The sequence below is a fragment of the Zophobas morio genome, unplaced genomic scaffold (genome assembly GCF_036711695.1).
Source record: "Zophobas morio isolate AGI-343-1 ecotype UQ-CSIRO unplaced genomic scaffold, CSIRO_AGI_Zmor_V1 ptg000021l, whole genome shotgun sequence".
NCBI classification, from domain to species: domain Eukaryota; kingdom Metazoa; phylum Arthropoda; class Insecta; order Coleoptera; family Tenebrionidae; genus Zophobas; species Zophobas morio.
In genome coordinates, this window is record NW_026972126.1 from 3,981,074 (window position 1) to 3,999,886 (window position 18,813).

At 32.4% G+C, this 18,813-nt stretch overlaps 2 protein-coding genes across 2 annotated transcripts in view; both read right to left on the minus strand.

Annotated features, from left to right (window-relative positions):
* LOC135133270 (integrin alpha-V-like) overlaps positions 1 to 18,813 on the minus strand; it is a 201,630-nt gene that overhangs the window by 109,470 nt on the left and 73,347 nt on the right. The gene's annotated exons all lie outside the window — the stretch shown is intronic.
* Positions 12,131 to 13,360, minus strand: LOC135131604 (uncharacterized). Its single transcript, XM_064059414.1, has one exon. It carries the CDS (start codon positions 13,358 to 13,360, stop codon positions 12,131 to 12,133), a length of 1,230 nt encoding a protein of 409 aa, XP_063915484.1.

The window sequence follows — 18,813 nt, forward strand, 5'->3', positions numbered from 1 at the left end:
ATTTATTTATTTATTTATTTAATTATTTATTTATTTACATATATATATATATATATATATATATATATACATTATACTTACAGTTCTGCTTCAAAATTTATATCTTACATACAGTTTGACATCACAACTACAGTTCTACATCATGAGGCGAAAGTATATATATATTATACTAACAGTTTTGCATCACGAAACAAATTACGAGTTTACATTTTGGCTTCATCTACACGTTAGCCCCACCCATAACTTCCGGTACTTCCGGTCCATCTTCTCAGCTGTAATACTGGTTGCAGATCATGAAACATGGTTTGTACACGGGCCGAGAGATCAAGCGAAATTAAAAATAAAATAAATAAGTACCTAGATAGAGAGAGATAGGTAAATAATTCACGCATTATAACTTCCGGTCAGCAGCTAAAAGAAAAGCACCACAAAACTTATTTTAATGCAATTTCGAATCATTATATCAGAATCTGAATTAATTCAGCGGTATCACGAAGATATCAGTTTTATGACTGAGAAAATATTATTTTCTCGTTTTCCTTCGTAGTTTAGTGGAAGTAATATTATCTAAGACAGATAGATTTTGTTACGAGAAGTAATACTTTAAATATGTATTATGAAGAATTTGTATTAAACTTGAGTCCGTTGTAAATTTATATTTTATCAACATACAAAAAGCATAGTTGATAAGGAAGTAAGGAACCGATTTTATTTACAGTTTCGAATCATGATTCAAAACTGTTAAAAATAATTTTAGTCTAGAATCCTCAAATTACTGTACAACTATGGCGTTTTAATTTTTTTCTGTCTCTAAAAATTAATGAGAAATCGAGGACCGCGTGCTTAGTGACTCGCTCTCTACAATGCATATTTGATAAAGATTTAAAGATATTTTTAATAAAATTTTGAAACATGGCTCGAAATTGGGATATAGCAGTTTTAAATTGTTGAATATTTTTGTTTATCTAAGTATTGTCCAAATTGTTGTGCAATAATGGTATTCACATGTGCTATAAGGATTTTGGATCGCTTTTGCCTCTGGTAGATATGAAATAATTTATTCAAGTCATATTAGTTGAAAAAATAGATTTCGTAACACATAAAAGTGACATATACATTTTTGATAAAGATTCAAAGATATTTTTTATACAATTTCGAAACGGAGAAATAACAATTTAAAATTGTTGAAGTTTTTTTTGTCTAAGTAGTGTTCAAACTCTTATACAATTCACTTAGTTATTAAGATTTTGGTTCTATAAATGGTGAATTATCATTACTTCGCTTTGAATCGCTGGTTGATATGAAATAAAATACTTGGAGCATATTTGTTAATAATGATAGCTTTCGTAACAAGATGGAATAAGAACACATGAAAAATTAAATTTGGATTAAAGATAAGTCCATTGTACAAATCTCTGTTACATGAGAGTATCTAATTCATATTTGATAAAGATTTATATATTTTTTTAATATCTTTTCGAATCATGATTCGAAACTGATGAACAACAATTTTAAGTTTCCATGTTTTTTTCCTAAAAATTCTACATACAAACTGTTACACAAAACTAGTATTCACCACTATTGTAAAACTATAGGTTTTTGATAGCGAATTCCCATTACTTCGCTTTCAGTATCTGATAGATATGGTATAATTTACCCAGAGTATACTTATTTATTATAAAGGATAGATTTCGCAAGAATATATTACAAGAACACTTGAACAGAGAATTATAAGTTAAAGATGAATAAAAAATTCAAACTTTTAATAAATGTTTGATAAAAAATCACAAACACTTTCGAATCATGAGTCGAAACAAAAAAATAACAATTTTACAATGATTGTTCTTCTTGCATAACAATTGTGCAAACTGTAATGCAAAACTAGTAGGTATTCATCACTGTTTTTTATTTTATTTTTTTAGTCGGTGCATACGTTTTAGAAAACAATAGATTTCGCAACAAGATGTCGTAAGGATACATGAAAAAAGAAATGTAGGTTAAAGTCTACTATGGAAACTTCTGTTGTAAAGGCATGAATCTATAAATGCATATTTGATAAAGATTCATACATATTTTTTTTAAACAATTTCGAATCATGGCTCGAAACGGAAGAACAACTTTAAATTTTGTTGTTTTTTCTTTATCTAAAACTTGTTTAGATTGTTATTCAAAACAAGTATTCACGATTTTTGCAAATGTGTTAGTTTGGTAATTGGTGAATGAGCATTCGCCTGCAGCCATTGGTAGATGTGATACAAATTACCTGCAGTATATTATAATATATTATGGTATAGTTATTTTACAATTAATATATCATAAGAGTACATAAAAGGAAAATTATGTGCTAAAAAATAGTTCTATTGTTCAAACCTCCCTTACTCTTACTTACTCTTAATGTTTAATGCATATTTGATAAAGATTCGTATGCATTTATTTAATACAGTTTCGAATCATGACTCGAAACGGAGGAATAATAATTTTACATTGTTATACATAATTTTTGCGCAAATATTCTTCAAACTGTTACGCAAAATTGCTATTCACCTGAGTTCTAAAGATTGTGGTTCTATGACTGGTGAATGACCATTACTTGGTCTTCAGCTTCTGGTAGATATGAAATAATTTACCTAAAGCATATTTATTAGAAACAGACAAATTTCCCAACAAGATGTGATAAGGACACATGAAAATCGAAGTATGGATTAAAGATGAGTCTTTATGCAAATTGCTTTTCTATTAGAACATGTAATGCAGAGTTGATAAAGATTAACATATATTTTTTTAAATACAGTTTCGAATCATGACTCGAAACTGAAAAACAAGAACTTTAGATTTCGATGTCTTCCTTGTCCAACAATTGTGTAGAATCTTATCTAAAACTAGTTTTCAGCAATATTGTAAAGCTATTTGTTTAATGTCTGACAAATACCATTACTTCGCCTTCAGCCTGTGATGGATATGAAACGATTTAGCTGGAGTATGTTTATTAGAAAACGATAAATTTTCCAACAAGATGTCAGAAGGACACATCAAATGAAAAACATGGGCTAAAAAATAAATTTATTGTGCAAACCTCTGTTGCATCAGGAAATCCAATTCAATATTTTAACACACTTTCGAAACAGAAAAAAAAATTACTAGTTACAAGAATTGTAAAAACTGTAATGCAAAACTAGTATTCACAACTGTTGTGAAACTATGTCTTTGGCTGGCGAATTACCATTACTTCACCTTCAGCGTCTGAGGGATTGATATAATTTATTCAGAGCATACGATTTATAAAACAATAAATTTTGCATGAAGATGTCATAAGAACACATGAAAAAGGAAATGTGGGTTATAAATGAGTCTAGAGCAAAAACTTCTGTTGTACCAGAATATGTAATGCATATTTGATAAAGATTGATACATATTTTCTTAAACCAGTTTCGAATCATGACTCGAAACAGAAGAACAACAATTTTAAATTTTGTTTTTTTTACCTAAAAATTGTTTAGAATGTTATGCAAAACTAGTGTTTACGACTTTTTTCAATAGGTTTCGTGTAAAAATCTCTTTTACATCAGAATGTATAACGCATATTTGATAAAGATTCGTATGCATTTATTTAATACAGTTTCGAATCATGACTCGAAACGGAGGAATAATAATTTTACATTGTTATACATATCTTTTGCGCAAATATTCTTCAAACTGTTACGCAAAATTGCTATTCACCTGAGTTCTAAAGATTGTGGTTCTATGACTGGTGAATGACCATTACTTGGTCTTCAGCTTCTGGTAGATATGAAATAATTTACCTAAAGCATATTTATTAGAAACAGACAAATTTCCCAACAAGATGTGATAAGGACACACGAAAATAGAAGTATGGATTAAAGATGAGTCTTTATGCAAATTGCTTTTCTATTGGAACATGTAATGCAGAGTTGATAAAGATTAACATATATTTTTTTAAATACAGTTTCGAATCATGACTCGAAACTGAAAAACAAGAACTTTAGATTTCGATGTCTTCCTTGTCCAACAATTGTGTAGAATCTTCTCTAAAACTAGTTTTCAGCAATATTGTAAAGCTATTTGTTTAATGTCTGACAAATACCATTACTTCGCCTTCAGCCTGTGATGGATATGAAACGATTTAGCTGGAGTATGTTTATTAGAAAACGATAAATTTCCTAACAAGATGTGATAAGGACACACGAAAATAGAAGTATGGACTAAAGATGAGTCTTTATGCAAATTGCTTTTCTATTAGAACATGTAATGCAGAGTTGATAAAGATTAACATATATTTTTTTAAATACAGTTTCGAATCATGACTCGAAACTGAAAAACAAGAACTTTAGATTTCGATGTCTTCCTTGTCCAACAATTGTGTAGAATCTTCTCTAAAACTAGTTTTCAGCAATATTGTAAATCTATTTGTTTAATGTCTGACAAATACCATTACTTCGCCTTCAGCCTGTGATGGATATGAAACGATTTAGCTGGAGTATGTTTATTAGAAAACGATAAATTTCCTAACAAGATGTGATAAGGACACACGAAAATAGAAGTATGGATTAAAGATGAGTCTTTATGCAAATTGCTTTTCTATTAGAACATGTAATGCAGAGTTGATAAAGATTAACATATATTTTTTTAAATACAGTTTCGAATCATGACTCGAAACTGAAAAACAAGAACTTTAGATTTCGATGTCTTCCTTGTCCAACAATTGTGTAGAATCTTCTCTAAAACTAGTTTTCAGCAATATTGTAAAGCTATTTGTTTAATGTCTGACAAATACCATTACTTCGCCTTCAGCCTGTGATGGATATGAAACGATTTAGCTGGAGTATGTTTATTAGAAAACGATAAATTTCCTAACAAGATGTGATAAGGACACACGAAAATAGAAGTATGGATTAAAGATGAGTCTTTATGCAAATTGCTTTTCTATTAGAACATGTAATGCAGAGTTGATAAAGATTAACATATATTTTTTTAAATACAGTTTCTAATCATGACTCGAAACTGAAAAACAAGAACTTTAGATTTCGATGTCTTCCTTGTCCAACAATTGTGTAGAATCTTCTCTAAAACTAGTTTTCAGCAATATTGTAAAGCTATTTGTTTAATGTCTGACAAATACCATTACTTCGCCTTCAGCCTGTGATGGATATGAAACGATTTAGCTGGAGTATGTTTATTAGAAAACGATAAATTTCCTAACAAGATGTGATAAGGACACACGAAAATAGAAGTATGGATTAAAGATGAGTCTTTATGCAAATTGCTTTTCTATTAGAACATGTAATGCAGAGTTGATAAAGATTAACATATATTTTTTTAAATACAGTTTCGAATCATGACTCGAAACTGAAAAACAAGAACTTTAGATTTCGATGTCTTCCTTGTCCAACAATTGTGTAGAATCTTCTCTAAAACTAGTTTTCAGCAATACTGTAAAGCTATTTGTTTAATGTCTGACAAATACCATTACTTCGCCTTCAGCCTGTGATGGATATGAAACGATTTAGCTGGAGTATGTTTATTAGAAAACGATAAATTTCCTAACAAGATGTGATAAGGACACACGAAAATAGAAGTATGGATTAAAGATGAGTCTTTATGCAAATTGCTTTTCTATTAGAACATGTAATGCAGAGTTGATAAAGATTAACATATATTTTTTTAAATACAGTTTCGAATCATGACTCGAAACTGAAAAACAAGAACTTTAGATTTCGATGTCTTCCTTATCCAACAATTGTGTAGAATCTTCTCTAAAACTAGTTTTCAGCAATATTGTAAATCTATTTGTTTAATGTCTGACAAATACCATTAGTTCGCCTTCAGCCTGTGATGGATATGAAACGATTTAGCTGGAGTATGTTTATTAGAAAACGATAAATTTCCTAACAAGATGTGATAAGGACACACGAAAATAGAAGTATGGATTAAAGATGAGTCTTTATGCAAATTGCTTTTCTATTAGAACATGTAATGCAGAGTTGATAAAGATTAACATATATTTTTTTAAATACAGTTTCGAATCATGACTCGAAACTGAAAAACAAGAACTTTAGATTTCGATGTCTTCCTTGTCCAACAATTGTGTAGAATCTTATCTAAAACTAGTTTTCAGCAATATTGTAAAGCTATTTGTTTAATGTCTGACAAATACCATTACTTCGCCTTCAGCCTGTGATGGATATGAAACGATTTAGCTGGAGTATGTTTATTAGAAAACGATAAATTTTCCAACAAGATGTCAGAAGGACACATCAAATGAAAAACATGGAATAAAAAAATAAATTTATTGTGCAAACCTCTGTTGCATCAGGAAATCCAATCCAATATTTTAACACACTTTCGAAACAGAAAAAAAATTTACTAGTTACAAGAATTGTAAAAACTGTAATGCAAAACTAGTATTCACAACTGTTGTGAAACTATGTCTTTGGCTGGCGAATTACCATTACTTCACCTTCAGCGTCTGAGGGATTGATATAATTTATTCAGAGCATACGATTTATAAAACAATAAATTTTGCAAGAAGATGTCATAAGAACACATGAAAAAGGAAATGTGGGTTATAAATGAGTCTAGAGTAAAAACTTCTGTTGTACCAGAACATGTAATGCATATTTGATAAAGATTGATACATATTTTCTTAAACCAGTTTCGAATCATGACTCGAAACAGAAGAACAATTTTAAATTTTGTTTTTTTTTTACCTAAAAATTGTTTAGAATGTTATGCAAAACTAGTGTTCACGGCTTTTACCTCGCCTGCAGAAATGTCATAAGACTCATAGGAATATGACATGACATGACATGACATGAATAAAGAAATGTTGGTTACAAATGAGTCTACTATGGAAATTTCCGTTGAGGCAAAATATATAATGCATATTTGATAAAGATTCATACATACATTTTTAAACCAATTTCGAATAATGGTTCGAAACAGAAGAACAGCAATTTTAAACTTTGTTGTTTTTTTTATCACGCTTTTATTAGCTTGGGTTGTATGTATGTATGTAACGGAATCTTTGAGCTTAATTTTCATCGGTTTCTAAAAGTCTGATCATCTTGAAACTTTGCACACGTCTCAAGGATCGATGACAATGCAATAATTTGATAACAGTTTCCCATTATCCTTATTAGGACCGCCAGGATTTATAAATTCTTTTATGGATCCTGTGTAGTGGAGTAAAAGAGATAAAGCTAGCGCGCGATCTCCGCATGCTAATTAATTCCCCAATTTATGAATTTGTCGCAGACTAAAAAATGAAAAATAAATAATAGTTTAAAAAACTAAAAAAACACGCTTTTATTGCTAATCGAACTAAAAACTAGAAAATAATTTTTAATGACAGAGTTTAATATTACAGTAGTAGAAGATCAAACAATCAATCATAATAAATCACCTCAAATTAAAATTATAATAAAATTTAAGTTATTAACAGAATAATTCAATTCAGAGTAAAAAGCGTGGGGTGCATTTTACTGCGGTTCATAACTATCCTCTCATAGATAGATGCCAATAGAATGATTGTAATATTTAAAATATCAAGCACCCCACGCTTTTTACTCTGAATTGAACTATTCTGTTAATAACTTAAATTTTATTATAATTTTAATTTGAGGTGATTTATTATGATTGATTGTTTGATCTTCTACTACTGTAATATTAAACTCTGTCATTAAAAATTATTTTCTAGTTTTTAGTTCGATTAGCAATAAAAGCGTGTTTTTTTAGTTTTTTAAACTATTATTTATTTAACTAAAAATTGTTTAGAATGCAAAACTAGTGTTCTTTGCTTTTGCAAATCTGTTGGTTTCATAATTGAAGAATGAGCATTACCTCGCCTGCAGCCGCTGGTAGATATGAAACAATTTACTTGCAATATATTATAATATAGATATTATAGTTTTTGATAAGAATCAGAGGCAGTGAATTGTAAAAGAACAATATATTAGTAAGAAACAGAATTTAGCAGTTCACCCGTTACATCTTCTTTCTACAACGGACCATATATCAGAGAGGGAAGTAATTTCATTGGTGCCGATCACAGGGCATCCTTACACCAGTTACTTATTACTAAAGTTCCTAAATACAGAAATTCAAATTGTGGCGCCAAACATGCACCTGTCAACACCCTCCCACAATTTGATTTTTCATAACCTTAAATAATATTTACATGTCATTTTATCGTTAACAGTTAACCTTAAAATTAAGACAAACAAAAAGAAACGTAATTGCGTTTACCGCGGCCTAACACCTATTTTTGTACAAAGTTTACTAAATTGATTCGTTCCCAGCGCCTTAGTAAGGATGTCGGCCTTCTGATCTTCGGATGGGATGTATCGAACATCAATGGTTTTGTTCTGGTACAAATCTCTCAAAAAGTTGTACTTCACGTCAATGTGTTTCAGACGTTGGTGTTCCCACTTGCACAAAGTATGAATACAGGACTGATTATCTTCGTACACTACAATTGGTTCTTCCACATGTATGCCTAAATCTCTCGCAATATTTCTCAACCACAGGAGTTCAGTAGTGGCAGTTGCTAGGGCTACATACTCAGCCTCCGTAGATGATAGGGCGACAGTGGTCTGTTTCTTGGTTGCCCAACAAACGGTGGCTCCAAAAACTTCAATTAGGAAGCCTGAGGTGGACTTCCGGTCTGCTCCTCCTGCCCAGTCGGATTCTGCATAACAGGTTAATGGTGGTCTCCCTTCTTTTGGGTAGAAGAGACCATGATCTGCTGTACCTTGGAGATATCGCAGAATGACAACGTTTTGGATTACTTTGGAATCGGCTGTAGAAATTTATCGCAACACTGATGTCGGGTCTGGTGTTTAGCATGAGGAACATGAGACTTCCAATTAACTCTCGATAGGGCTTCTCTGGAACAGATTCATTTTCTCCACCGTCATCTCCAGGTTTTATTACCATGGGAGTCCTTACTGCTTTGCACTCTTCCATCCCGAATTTCTTCAGTATTTGTCGAGTGTACACTTGCTGGCTCAGGAACATACCGTCATCAGATCGATTTATTTCAATGCCCAGAAACATTCGCAGTTTTCCAAGATCTGTCATGTTAAACTCTTCTTTAAGTTTTTCCTTAACAGTAATCAGAGATTCATAGTCGTTTGCTGCGAGGATAATGTCATCAACATACAGAAGAAGATAAATTTCATTCTGGTCAGTCTTCTTCATATAAAGGCACTTGTCGTTCTCTGACCTTTTAAACGACAGCTTCTTTATGTAGTCGTCAAAACGTGAATTCCACGCGCGAGGGGCTTGCTTCAACCCATACAGGGATTTTTGTAACTTGCACACTGAGTTTGAGGCAGTGTTGAGTCCTGGGGGAGGTTTCGTATAGATTTCTTCATCAATGTAGCCATGTAGGAAAGCATTTTTCACATCGAGTTGTTCAGCCACTAAACCCTTTTCATTTATTAGTGACAACAATATTCTCACAGTGTTCAGACGAGCTACTGGCGCATACGTCTCGCCATAATCAAGACCTGGTCGCTGGGAGCAACCTTTAACGACCAGCCTTGCTTTATATTTGCCTAAACTTCCAAGCCCATTTTGTTTTATTTTGAACACCCATTTGCAGTCTATTGCTCTTTTTCCTTCAGGTAATTTTTCAAGTGTCCATGTTTCATTTTTCAATAGTGATGTCATTTCTTCACTAACTGCTTTGTACCAGCTCTCAGAGTCAGGTCTTCCTTGGATGTCGTCATATGTCAGTGGTACATCATCAACGGATGCACCCAGGGCAACTGTGGAAGTATCGTAGTCTTCCAAATACTTTGGTGTAGTTTTCTTCCTGCTACTGTGTCTACGTTCAGTTTCTGATGTTTCTTCGAAATCTTCAGTGGCTTGCTCCATGTCTTCCTCAATAGTTTCTTGTGCAACTTCTTCGATTTTTTCTTCAGGCTTCTGTTCTTCATAGAATGTTGGTTCTTCGGCTGCAGACTTCGTTTCATCAAATGTAATATCTCTACCAAAAACAACACGTTTTTCTTCTGAGCACCAGAGCCGACAGCCATTTGAACAATATCCTAGCATGAAGCAGGTTCTGGTCCTAGAGTCTAGCTTCCCCTTTATGAGTTCGTTTGGCAGTCGTAAATATGCTATACATCCAAACACTCTAAGTTTGTTCAAATTAGGCTTCTTACCGTACCATAGCTCTGCAGGCACTTGATCTTTTAAGGCTAAAGTTGGAGACCTATTTATTAGATACGCTGCTGTTAAGATGGCTTCAGTCCACAAGTATTTTTCCATCTTAGAACCAAGTAGCATACATCTCGCCTTTTCCATCAGAGTGCGGTTCATTCTCTCCGCTACTCCGTTTTGTTGTGGAGTGTATCTAATGGTTAATTCGTACTGAATGCCTCTGTTCTTGAAATATTTAATCATTTCGCTTGAAAGATATTCTCGCCCATTGTCACATCGAAATCTGCTTATTTTTCTTTCAAAGTGGCTGTTGACCATGGCTTCATATTCTTTGAAACGTTCGAAGACCTCAGACTTTGCATTGAGCAGATAAACTACTACTACAAAACTTACTTAGGTCATGTTAAGTTTTCTAATAGGAACCAGGTTGGTATTTTAAAAATCAATTCCAGTTTATTTTATCGTACAGAACAAAAAAATTACGGAATTATAACAACATACAATCAGTATACAATAAAACAATTGGTCGAAGTTACTTCGACAGAACTGCTTCGCACCTGAACTACAAGTGCAGCAATGCTAAAAATTTGAATTTATTTAAAGTGAAAACTCAAGACGAATTTATACATCACAATTGCAGGAATATCTTATTTTATAAAATTAAAAAAATATATTATAAATTTTGGACATGACATACACAATCATACCATTGGTGGTGAGGGTGATTAATCAAATTTTGGTTAGCATTTTGTCATAAATACATGATAATCCCAATATACATACTAAATTTGACAACAATCGGTCCAGTAGTTTCGGAAAAGAACTGTCTAATAGAAATCGACTAGAAAGACAGACAACCGGACGGGTAGACAGATAGACGGCAGACAAACGAAAACGGAAGACCACTTTTTTTCATGCACTAGGGGTCATGAACCGTGGAGAAAACATGAAAGTGGCAAGTGGCCTCATAAAGTCGATTACTATACTTCTTTATCTTATGCTCAGAAAGTAAAATGTATGTTAAGTTCATTACATATTGCTTTGCAAACAATTATTTTGGCACATGGCCTTCTGACAAGCAATATGTAACAAATTGAATGTTTTTATATTATAATATTTTGTTCTTTACGATAAACAAAACTCAGATTGGTTTATAAAATGTTAGACTAATCTTATCCAAATTTCATTTAAAAATGTCTCCTAACAACTTACTAACACGACTCAAATTTTTAGCACGTAAATCTCTATGCTAGCGTTAAAAAAATGCACAGTAAAAACGACTAGTAAAAACTCAACAACTTAAATAATGTATTACAACTATAGCGTAATGTGCATAATAGCAATTTTTCTTGGCATACAACCAACTGTACAGATATTTTTGAAATACAGTACTGATTCCAAACGGTCTTGTACACTTTGAAATCACAAAGCCGGAACTAAATAAATTTGCTTCCGTGAACCCAAACTGTGAGTATCATGTATATATATATATATATATATATTTTGATCATACAAGGAATATATGTCTTAGTATAAAGCTAAGTTATTCATAAATCACAATTATCGAAAAAAAACCGAAAAATTCAACAATTATAATAGAATGTCCGAGGCATCGTGTCGATACACACATTTTTTTTTTCAAGTTTTCATTGTCATAATTATTTGGGTTTAATATTGTTTTAGATTCACTTTCACAAATACTGCCATTGTCGAAAGTCACCAAGAGTTTGTAATTCAAAATCGATGTAGAGACATTGAAATCACACACAAAGACTTCTTTATAGTAAGAATCTTCAAATAACTTCATTTGCTTCCACGAAATTTGGTGTGTTGACATATTTAATCACATACTGATATCGTATTTTAAACAATCATTTTTTTGTAAACAGACACAGAAATAGATATTTTTATGTTTATTTATGTTCTGTAGCACACATGGACGGTTTCAAATAAGTTCTCTTGTAGTTTTCAGCATTGGTATGTACTCTATGATGGCATCGTGAATGATAATTACATAGGCTTTAGTATTTTCGGGAAAATCGTTGTCCGATTCGAAGTCAAGTGATACGTCTACAGTTGCATAACGAATGGGTTCGGGATGTTTCGAACAATCTAAAACGAATATCGAGCGTCTTTTAAAATCATCATATTTTAATATCGGTTTTGCTCTATCCTGATCATTAAACTGTTTATAAAAGTTACAGTATGCTTGATACGCTTCTCTGTAACGATTTTTTGTAAAATCTAATTTCCAAGATTCGTATGGATATACATTTGAATTTAAGTGTAGACGTATGCTTCTGATGTTGATGTTGTCAAATTTAGTTGCATCCGCCAGGGGATTATTCTTCCTATTAGTTTGAAAAAATACAATACAATAAAGAGGTGTATGTACACTTTGCAGGGTTTTCACTTTCCACACTTCATTTTTAGATCTAGGAAGAATGGGCAGTTCATGAATTTCCCATTTTCTGAATGGTATCAATATAGCCTTACTTTTATTGATTTTATTCAACATCTGTATTTTCATTTCATCGTTTGGATAGACATGTTTTGCTATCAGTGCAATATTTTTTATATTAATTCTTGCTCTCCTAGTGCCTGTGGATACGTAGCAATTATCATCAGATTTACTGCGTACCAATCTTAATTTATGTTTGCCAGTAACTACGCGATGATAATCGTAAGGTAAATTTAACAAAGATGATAAAGGTATTCTCAGTGAAAACGTTTTATCTAGAACGTTAAATGTTTTAATTCCGTGGTCATCCACAGCCCAACCAGCTCCACCCAACTCATTTGATTCATCTTCACCATAACACAAGAATGTTTTAACGGTTGATAATAATCCAACATCTCGTACTACATCAACTTCTTTATTGTTAAGTTCATAAGTAATGCTTTCAAATAAAAACGCTCCAGCGTTATTTGTCAAATAAATATTTCCATTTAAAGGTGGTATGTTATTAGGCAAAAGATCGTCATGGTCAAATTCTCCATCAATATCAAGATAGCATTCCGATAACGGTATCATAAGATCTTCTTGATTAATAATTATATCTATTTCGTCATTTACATCCAAATAACGTGCTTCCGGGTTGTATGTATGTTCTTCTTCTCTAATTATGCTGTGATCCACTCGTGGTTGTTCGAATATTTGAAGTTTTTCTGACATGGTACCCCAAAGATTTGAGAATGTTTATACTTCGAGACGATAATGACTGCTGTGATGAGAATAACGGTTCTTCTTCTCCTGCCGGTATTTGCCGTGGTGACTGTTGCGATACTGAAGTGTAACGCGAAAATCCTCTTCTTTTAAGAACTTTGTATATCAATCCCATGATTACTTTTTTTCAAATTTTAGCGCTAGTCTAACTACAATTTCTTGACCGTTAAAATCAATAAAGTTGTTGTCTTGGTCTACTATGTCGAGAGTTATATTACTAATGAAAGATTTATTAATGAGCGGCAAATATATTTGATTTGTTGGTTCAATAAAAATTTGCTCTCCTGGAGTGACAGTTATAGCGGTTTCGTAGATGGTATGTGATCTTTTACTTTGATAATAGGATCCAGTGACTATATTACATTCGACTCGAATCGTGCTCACTTTTATAATATTTACAGGTACATCGCTTTCATGCAGAGTGTTTGCAGGTAGCTCTCTTTCTGAATATCCGAGTCTTTTTCCTATACTATCACTGTGGGTAAAATTGACTCGATGTATACTCTTGAGTTCGCACTTTAAAGTGTTAAGGTTAGGTTTAAGAGAAAAAATTTTTGATCGTTCTTTGTCGCTAGTACATTCTGGACAGAGAAAATTCTGAATATACTGTTCTATTGCATCTATTTCGTATGCCCCCTTTGGAAAAGTGATCACGTTTTCCTTACTATCGCCTTTTTTAAAATAATAGAACTTGTTTGTTCCTTCCTCGATATTTGGAATATTATTTGTGGTCAGAAATCCTATAAGAGCTAATGAGTATTCGTAGTCTGGATCAAGTTCAATCACAGGATTATAAGTAGCGCTTAGTCTACTTGTATTACCGACAAGTGAAAACGTCGTATGCATAGTGAACACTGAGGCAGAAAAATAAGCGACAGATTCCTTTATAGTAATTTTATTCTACTCGCTAAAAATTGTAAACACAAATGTCCACAATTATATTTTAATTTTTGATATTGTTTTTGATTAAAGTATATCTTACAATTTTTAAAATATTGTATTAGCTCCGGAGGTGGTTTCAAATTACCATAACTGTCAAAATAAAAAACATTTTTTCCAAATTTTTTATAAGCTACCCAATGAGTGCCTGGACCAAACGATGAATCTAAATTAACTATAGCTTTTTCATAGTTTCTAGGTCCGGCTGATGGCAATGAATTTCTCATAAATATATCTCTAAAATTAGAAATTTTTGATAGTTTCGCATATTTTCTCAAATCCTCATCCGATAAGGGCCTTTTGGGTAGCTTTACCAATAGTTTTTTGATGTGTTTTGTAGGAATAAACCGTAACCGTCTTTACGTTTTCGTAAAAATAATCCGCTTCCTTGTTTTCCAATTGCTATATCTTCCATTGTTTTATTGTGACGTTGTTCTTCGTCCAATTTTTTTTTTGCTTGTTTTGCATCATTCACCGCTTTGGCTATTCCAGCTGCGCCTCCAGACAGTGCTCCAAGAGCCGATAATCCTCCAAATATCAGTGGTAGAAGTGGTAAAAATCCACCCTGTTTAATTGGTAGAACACGAGGTATCTTAATTTGCCTTCGACCTCCGGCTTTTCTGATAGCTAACTGAGCAGTTTTGAATGCACTTTGTATAGTATTAATACCGTCACCAGTGTTTTTTTGTATTGACGGTCTCAAAACAGCTTGATGAAAAGTGAGTTTTGATTTTTTTCTTTTTAATGCTGAAGCCCTAGTAGCAGTCATACCGAGTTTTCTTTTCATTCGTATTATAAATTGTGAGTTTTTGTATAAAAAACACTTGATTCGGTTATCTCTTGTAATATATACGATTAGCTTTGTTACTATAGACTGACACGAAGGATAATATAATAAATTGTCTACAGTACTAATGTAAATATATCGAGTTCGAATTGTAAATTCTTAGTTGCGTTGCTGGGGAACCTCTTCCTTACAAAGACAACATAAGACTAAATTAAAATTGCTCCAAAGTATTTCATATATATGTTATATATTTCACTAATATTGTTCATTAATTGCAATGCGCATCGTAAGGCAAGGTACGTCTTTAGCGATTACAAATCATGATGAAGACAACGACGAACACAAGAGCGTAAACTATCATAGACATCGGCGAAAACATGGTATTTTGTTTCCTGAATCTGTTAGATCTATTATTTGTGGTCCATCTGGAAGTGGTAAAACAAATATATTACTATCATTATTGTTTGATCCGAACGGACTAAAATTTACAAATATATATATTTACTGCAAGTCACTCTATCAACCAAAATATAAGTTACTACAACAAGTATTACAAAGAGTGAAAGGAATTGGATATTACCAATATGAAGATAATGAACAAATCATTAACCCCAAAGAAGCAAAATCGAATTCAGTTATGATATTTGACGATGTAAGTTGTGATAAGCAGGATAATATTAGAAGATATTTTTCTATGGGACGTCACAAAAACATCGATTGTTTTTATTTATGTCAGACTTACACGAGAATCCCGAAACATTTGATAAGAGATAATACAAATTTATTGGTGTTATTAAAACAAGACGAAAGAAATTTGAAACACATTTATGAAGATCACGTAGGTACCGATATGAATTTTGGTCAGTTTAAAAAAATATGCACAATTTGTTGGAGGGATAAATATGGATTTCTTGTTATCGATAAAGAATCTGAGCTAAACAAAGGTCGATATCGTAAAGGATTTGATCAGTACATTATCCAATAAACAGGTGTGATATGATAACAGGTACCTACTGTTTGGAGAAATAGGTCTGTTTTCCAAAACAGCATCAGTTCAGTTTAAAAAAAAAAAAAAAAAACAGGTGGATATGTATGTACTTTATTAAGTACAACAGATATTTCTGTACTTCTGTAAAGCATTTAAGATATAATAAAGCATGAAAAATGAACTGCCGCAGTTTATATCGAACGTTCAATATGGATAGACCTATTACCAATGATCAAAGTGTTCGCACTAAACGTAGGATTATTAAAGTATCGGATGCTATTAGAAAAAAGTACAAGGCTTTAACGCTAGGCATAAAAGAGCAAGATGCTGCATTAAATAAATTATTTACACCAGTTCTTAATCCTCTTAACGAACTCTCTACAAAACTAGACGATAAATATAGCCAAAAGGAACCACAACAACGAAGAATTCTGCGAAGAAATAACGAACCACAACAGCAACCAACTGCACCTACGAGTAAAAGAGTAAAAACTTATGGTCGCGACGAAAATCGACGAGAAGTGGAATTTTCGTTTTTACCACCCAGACCTACAAAGCAGTCGATAGAAGCAAGCACTAACAGAAGAAAAAAAGATGATGCTGATGATGATGATGATGATGATGATGTCATGATGATGATGAATGATGATAAAGAGCAGGAGAGTCGACAGAACGACGACGAGGAAACTCATGACAATAATTTAGAGGAAAGAGACGACGAAGTGTTTGAATACAAACCAGAAGACGATGAGATGGAATTTGAATATGAAACCACACCAAAATTAAATCTCTCAGATATTAAACAACCCGAAGTCTTTGAAGATTTTCTCAATCAGTTTCCAAATGTAGCAAAACCATTTATTATAAAAGTATTAAATGAAGAAAACGATGAAGTTTACGGGCCTAGATTTGATCTGCAAACGAATAAGTTTCACTTAGGCAATTTGATATTACAAATAACAGAAAATGGAGATTTTCAATTAAATAATCAACTATTTCCAGCCACCGATGGGCTTTATACACTACTTTTTAGTAAAAACCCTGACAATGAGACTACTGTTATTAATGATAAAGATCGTAAACTCTATAAGCAAATGTTGGAAATTTCAAATGCCCATAAGAGAGATTACGATCCTATACAACAGATTAAAGGGTCAAGAGGTGAAAAATATCTTCAGTATATACAACCACTGTTTTCAAAAAAAGCAGAGAAAAAAAAGTCAAAATCAAGTCCACAGATTACTGAATACTTTGTAGAAAAGAAAAGATCTAAAACAATTAATACTAATAACGAATCATCTCCCAGTTTTTCACCAACTTTATCTTCGAGTAGAAATACGTCCTCACCAACGTCATCGATTAAACCTACCAGAACCACACTAATGCGTCAACAACGAACTTATAGTGTGCCTAATACTTTAACTCCGACTCTCTCTTTTCCAGCAAAAAAATCTGGTCGAGGTTTGTATAATGATAATTTTGTGACAGAATACGTTTATTATAACGTTTTTGATGAATTAGTAGAGAGATTAAATTTATTACATGCTTCCGTAAAAGCTGGGAATACCACACATATAAATGAAATTCGTTCAATAGAAGAGGAACTACGTGAAGCTGGTGTTATCTATTAAGATCTTATTTACTGCCGTATTTATTGCAAATGATTTCACTTTCAAAATGCCTATAGATGTGTTCGGACGTGCTCGTGGAAGTAATCTTTCCTCGTCTCCTTCAACCTCTGCATTTAAATCAATGTTGTTGAAACAGCAACAACTTAATTTTACCAAAGATGGGAGTTTAGATTTGGAGAATCATAGAATTTGCAATGTATCATTACCGTCTAAAAAAAACGATGTATGCACCAAATACTACGCGGATGTGATTGTTGAAAATTTTAATAAAAAATCTGATAACCTCATTGATGCATTGAAAGTGTTAAACAAGAACATTGCGGATGCAGATAGATTGTGGGATAATAAGTTTAATTCTGTAAAATCTAATGTAGAAAACCAAATGGCTTTAAAGCAGAAGCAAATTGATAAACTTGCAAATACACTAAGTACTGTGAGTAATTTTAATTTTGATGTAGAGATTCTCAACAAAAAAGTGCAGCTGTTGATAGCGAATCTGGATAACGAAATAAATAACTTGAAAACAACTTTAATGGGGAATTTAGCTGATCTAACCGCAAAAATGAATATGCACCTGAACAGTGAAATAAATAAACGAATCAAGAATACCGATGACAAATGGAAAGAGTTTTTAAGTTCAAACGGTAAGGATGTTGATTTATTAAGAGAGCGAATTGCAAAACTGGAACAGTTGCATCCTGACCGCAAAAGATTGAAATCTAACGAAGAAACTTCTACATTAAAATAACATGAAGAAAACCGCTGATACAATTAAAAAAAAACGAGGGCGGCCACCTCAACGTCAAAATGTTTTAATTACGGATACGAAGATGGAAGTCGTCAATGAAATTTTTAAACCAGCACGAAAAACTTTTCCGAGAAGACATACAATAATCAAAGACTTAGATGATTTGTGGCAGATCGATTTGGCAGATTTGCGTTCCTACTCTCATGAAAATAATGGATACAAATACATTTTAGTTGTTATTGATTGTTTCTCGAAATTTTTATGGACTAAACCGCTAAAAACAAAAGGAGCAGAAGAAGTTGTACAAGC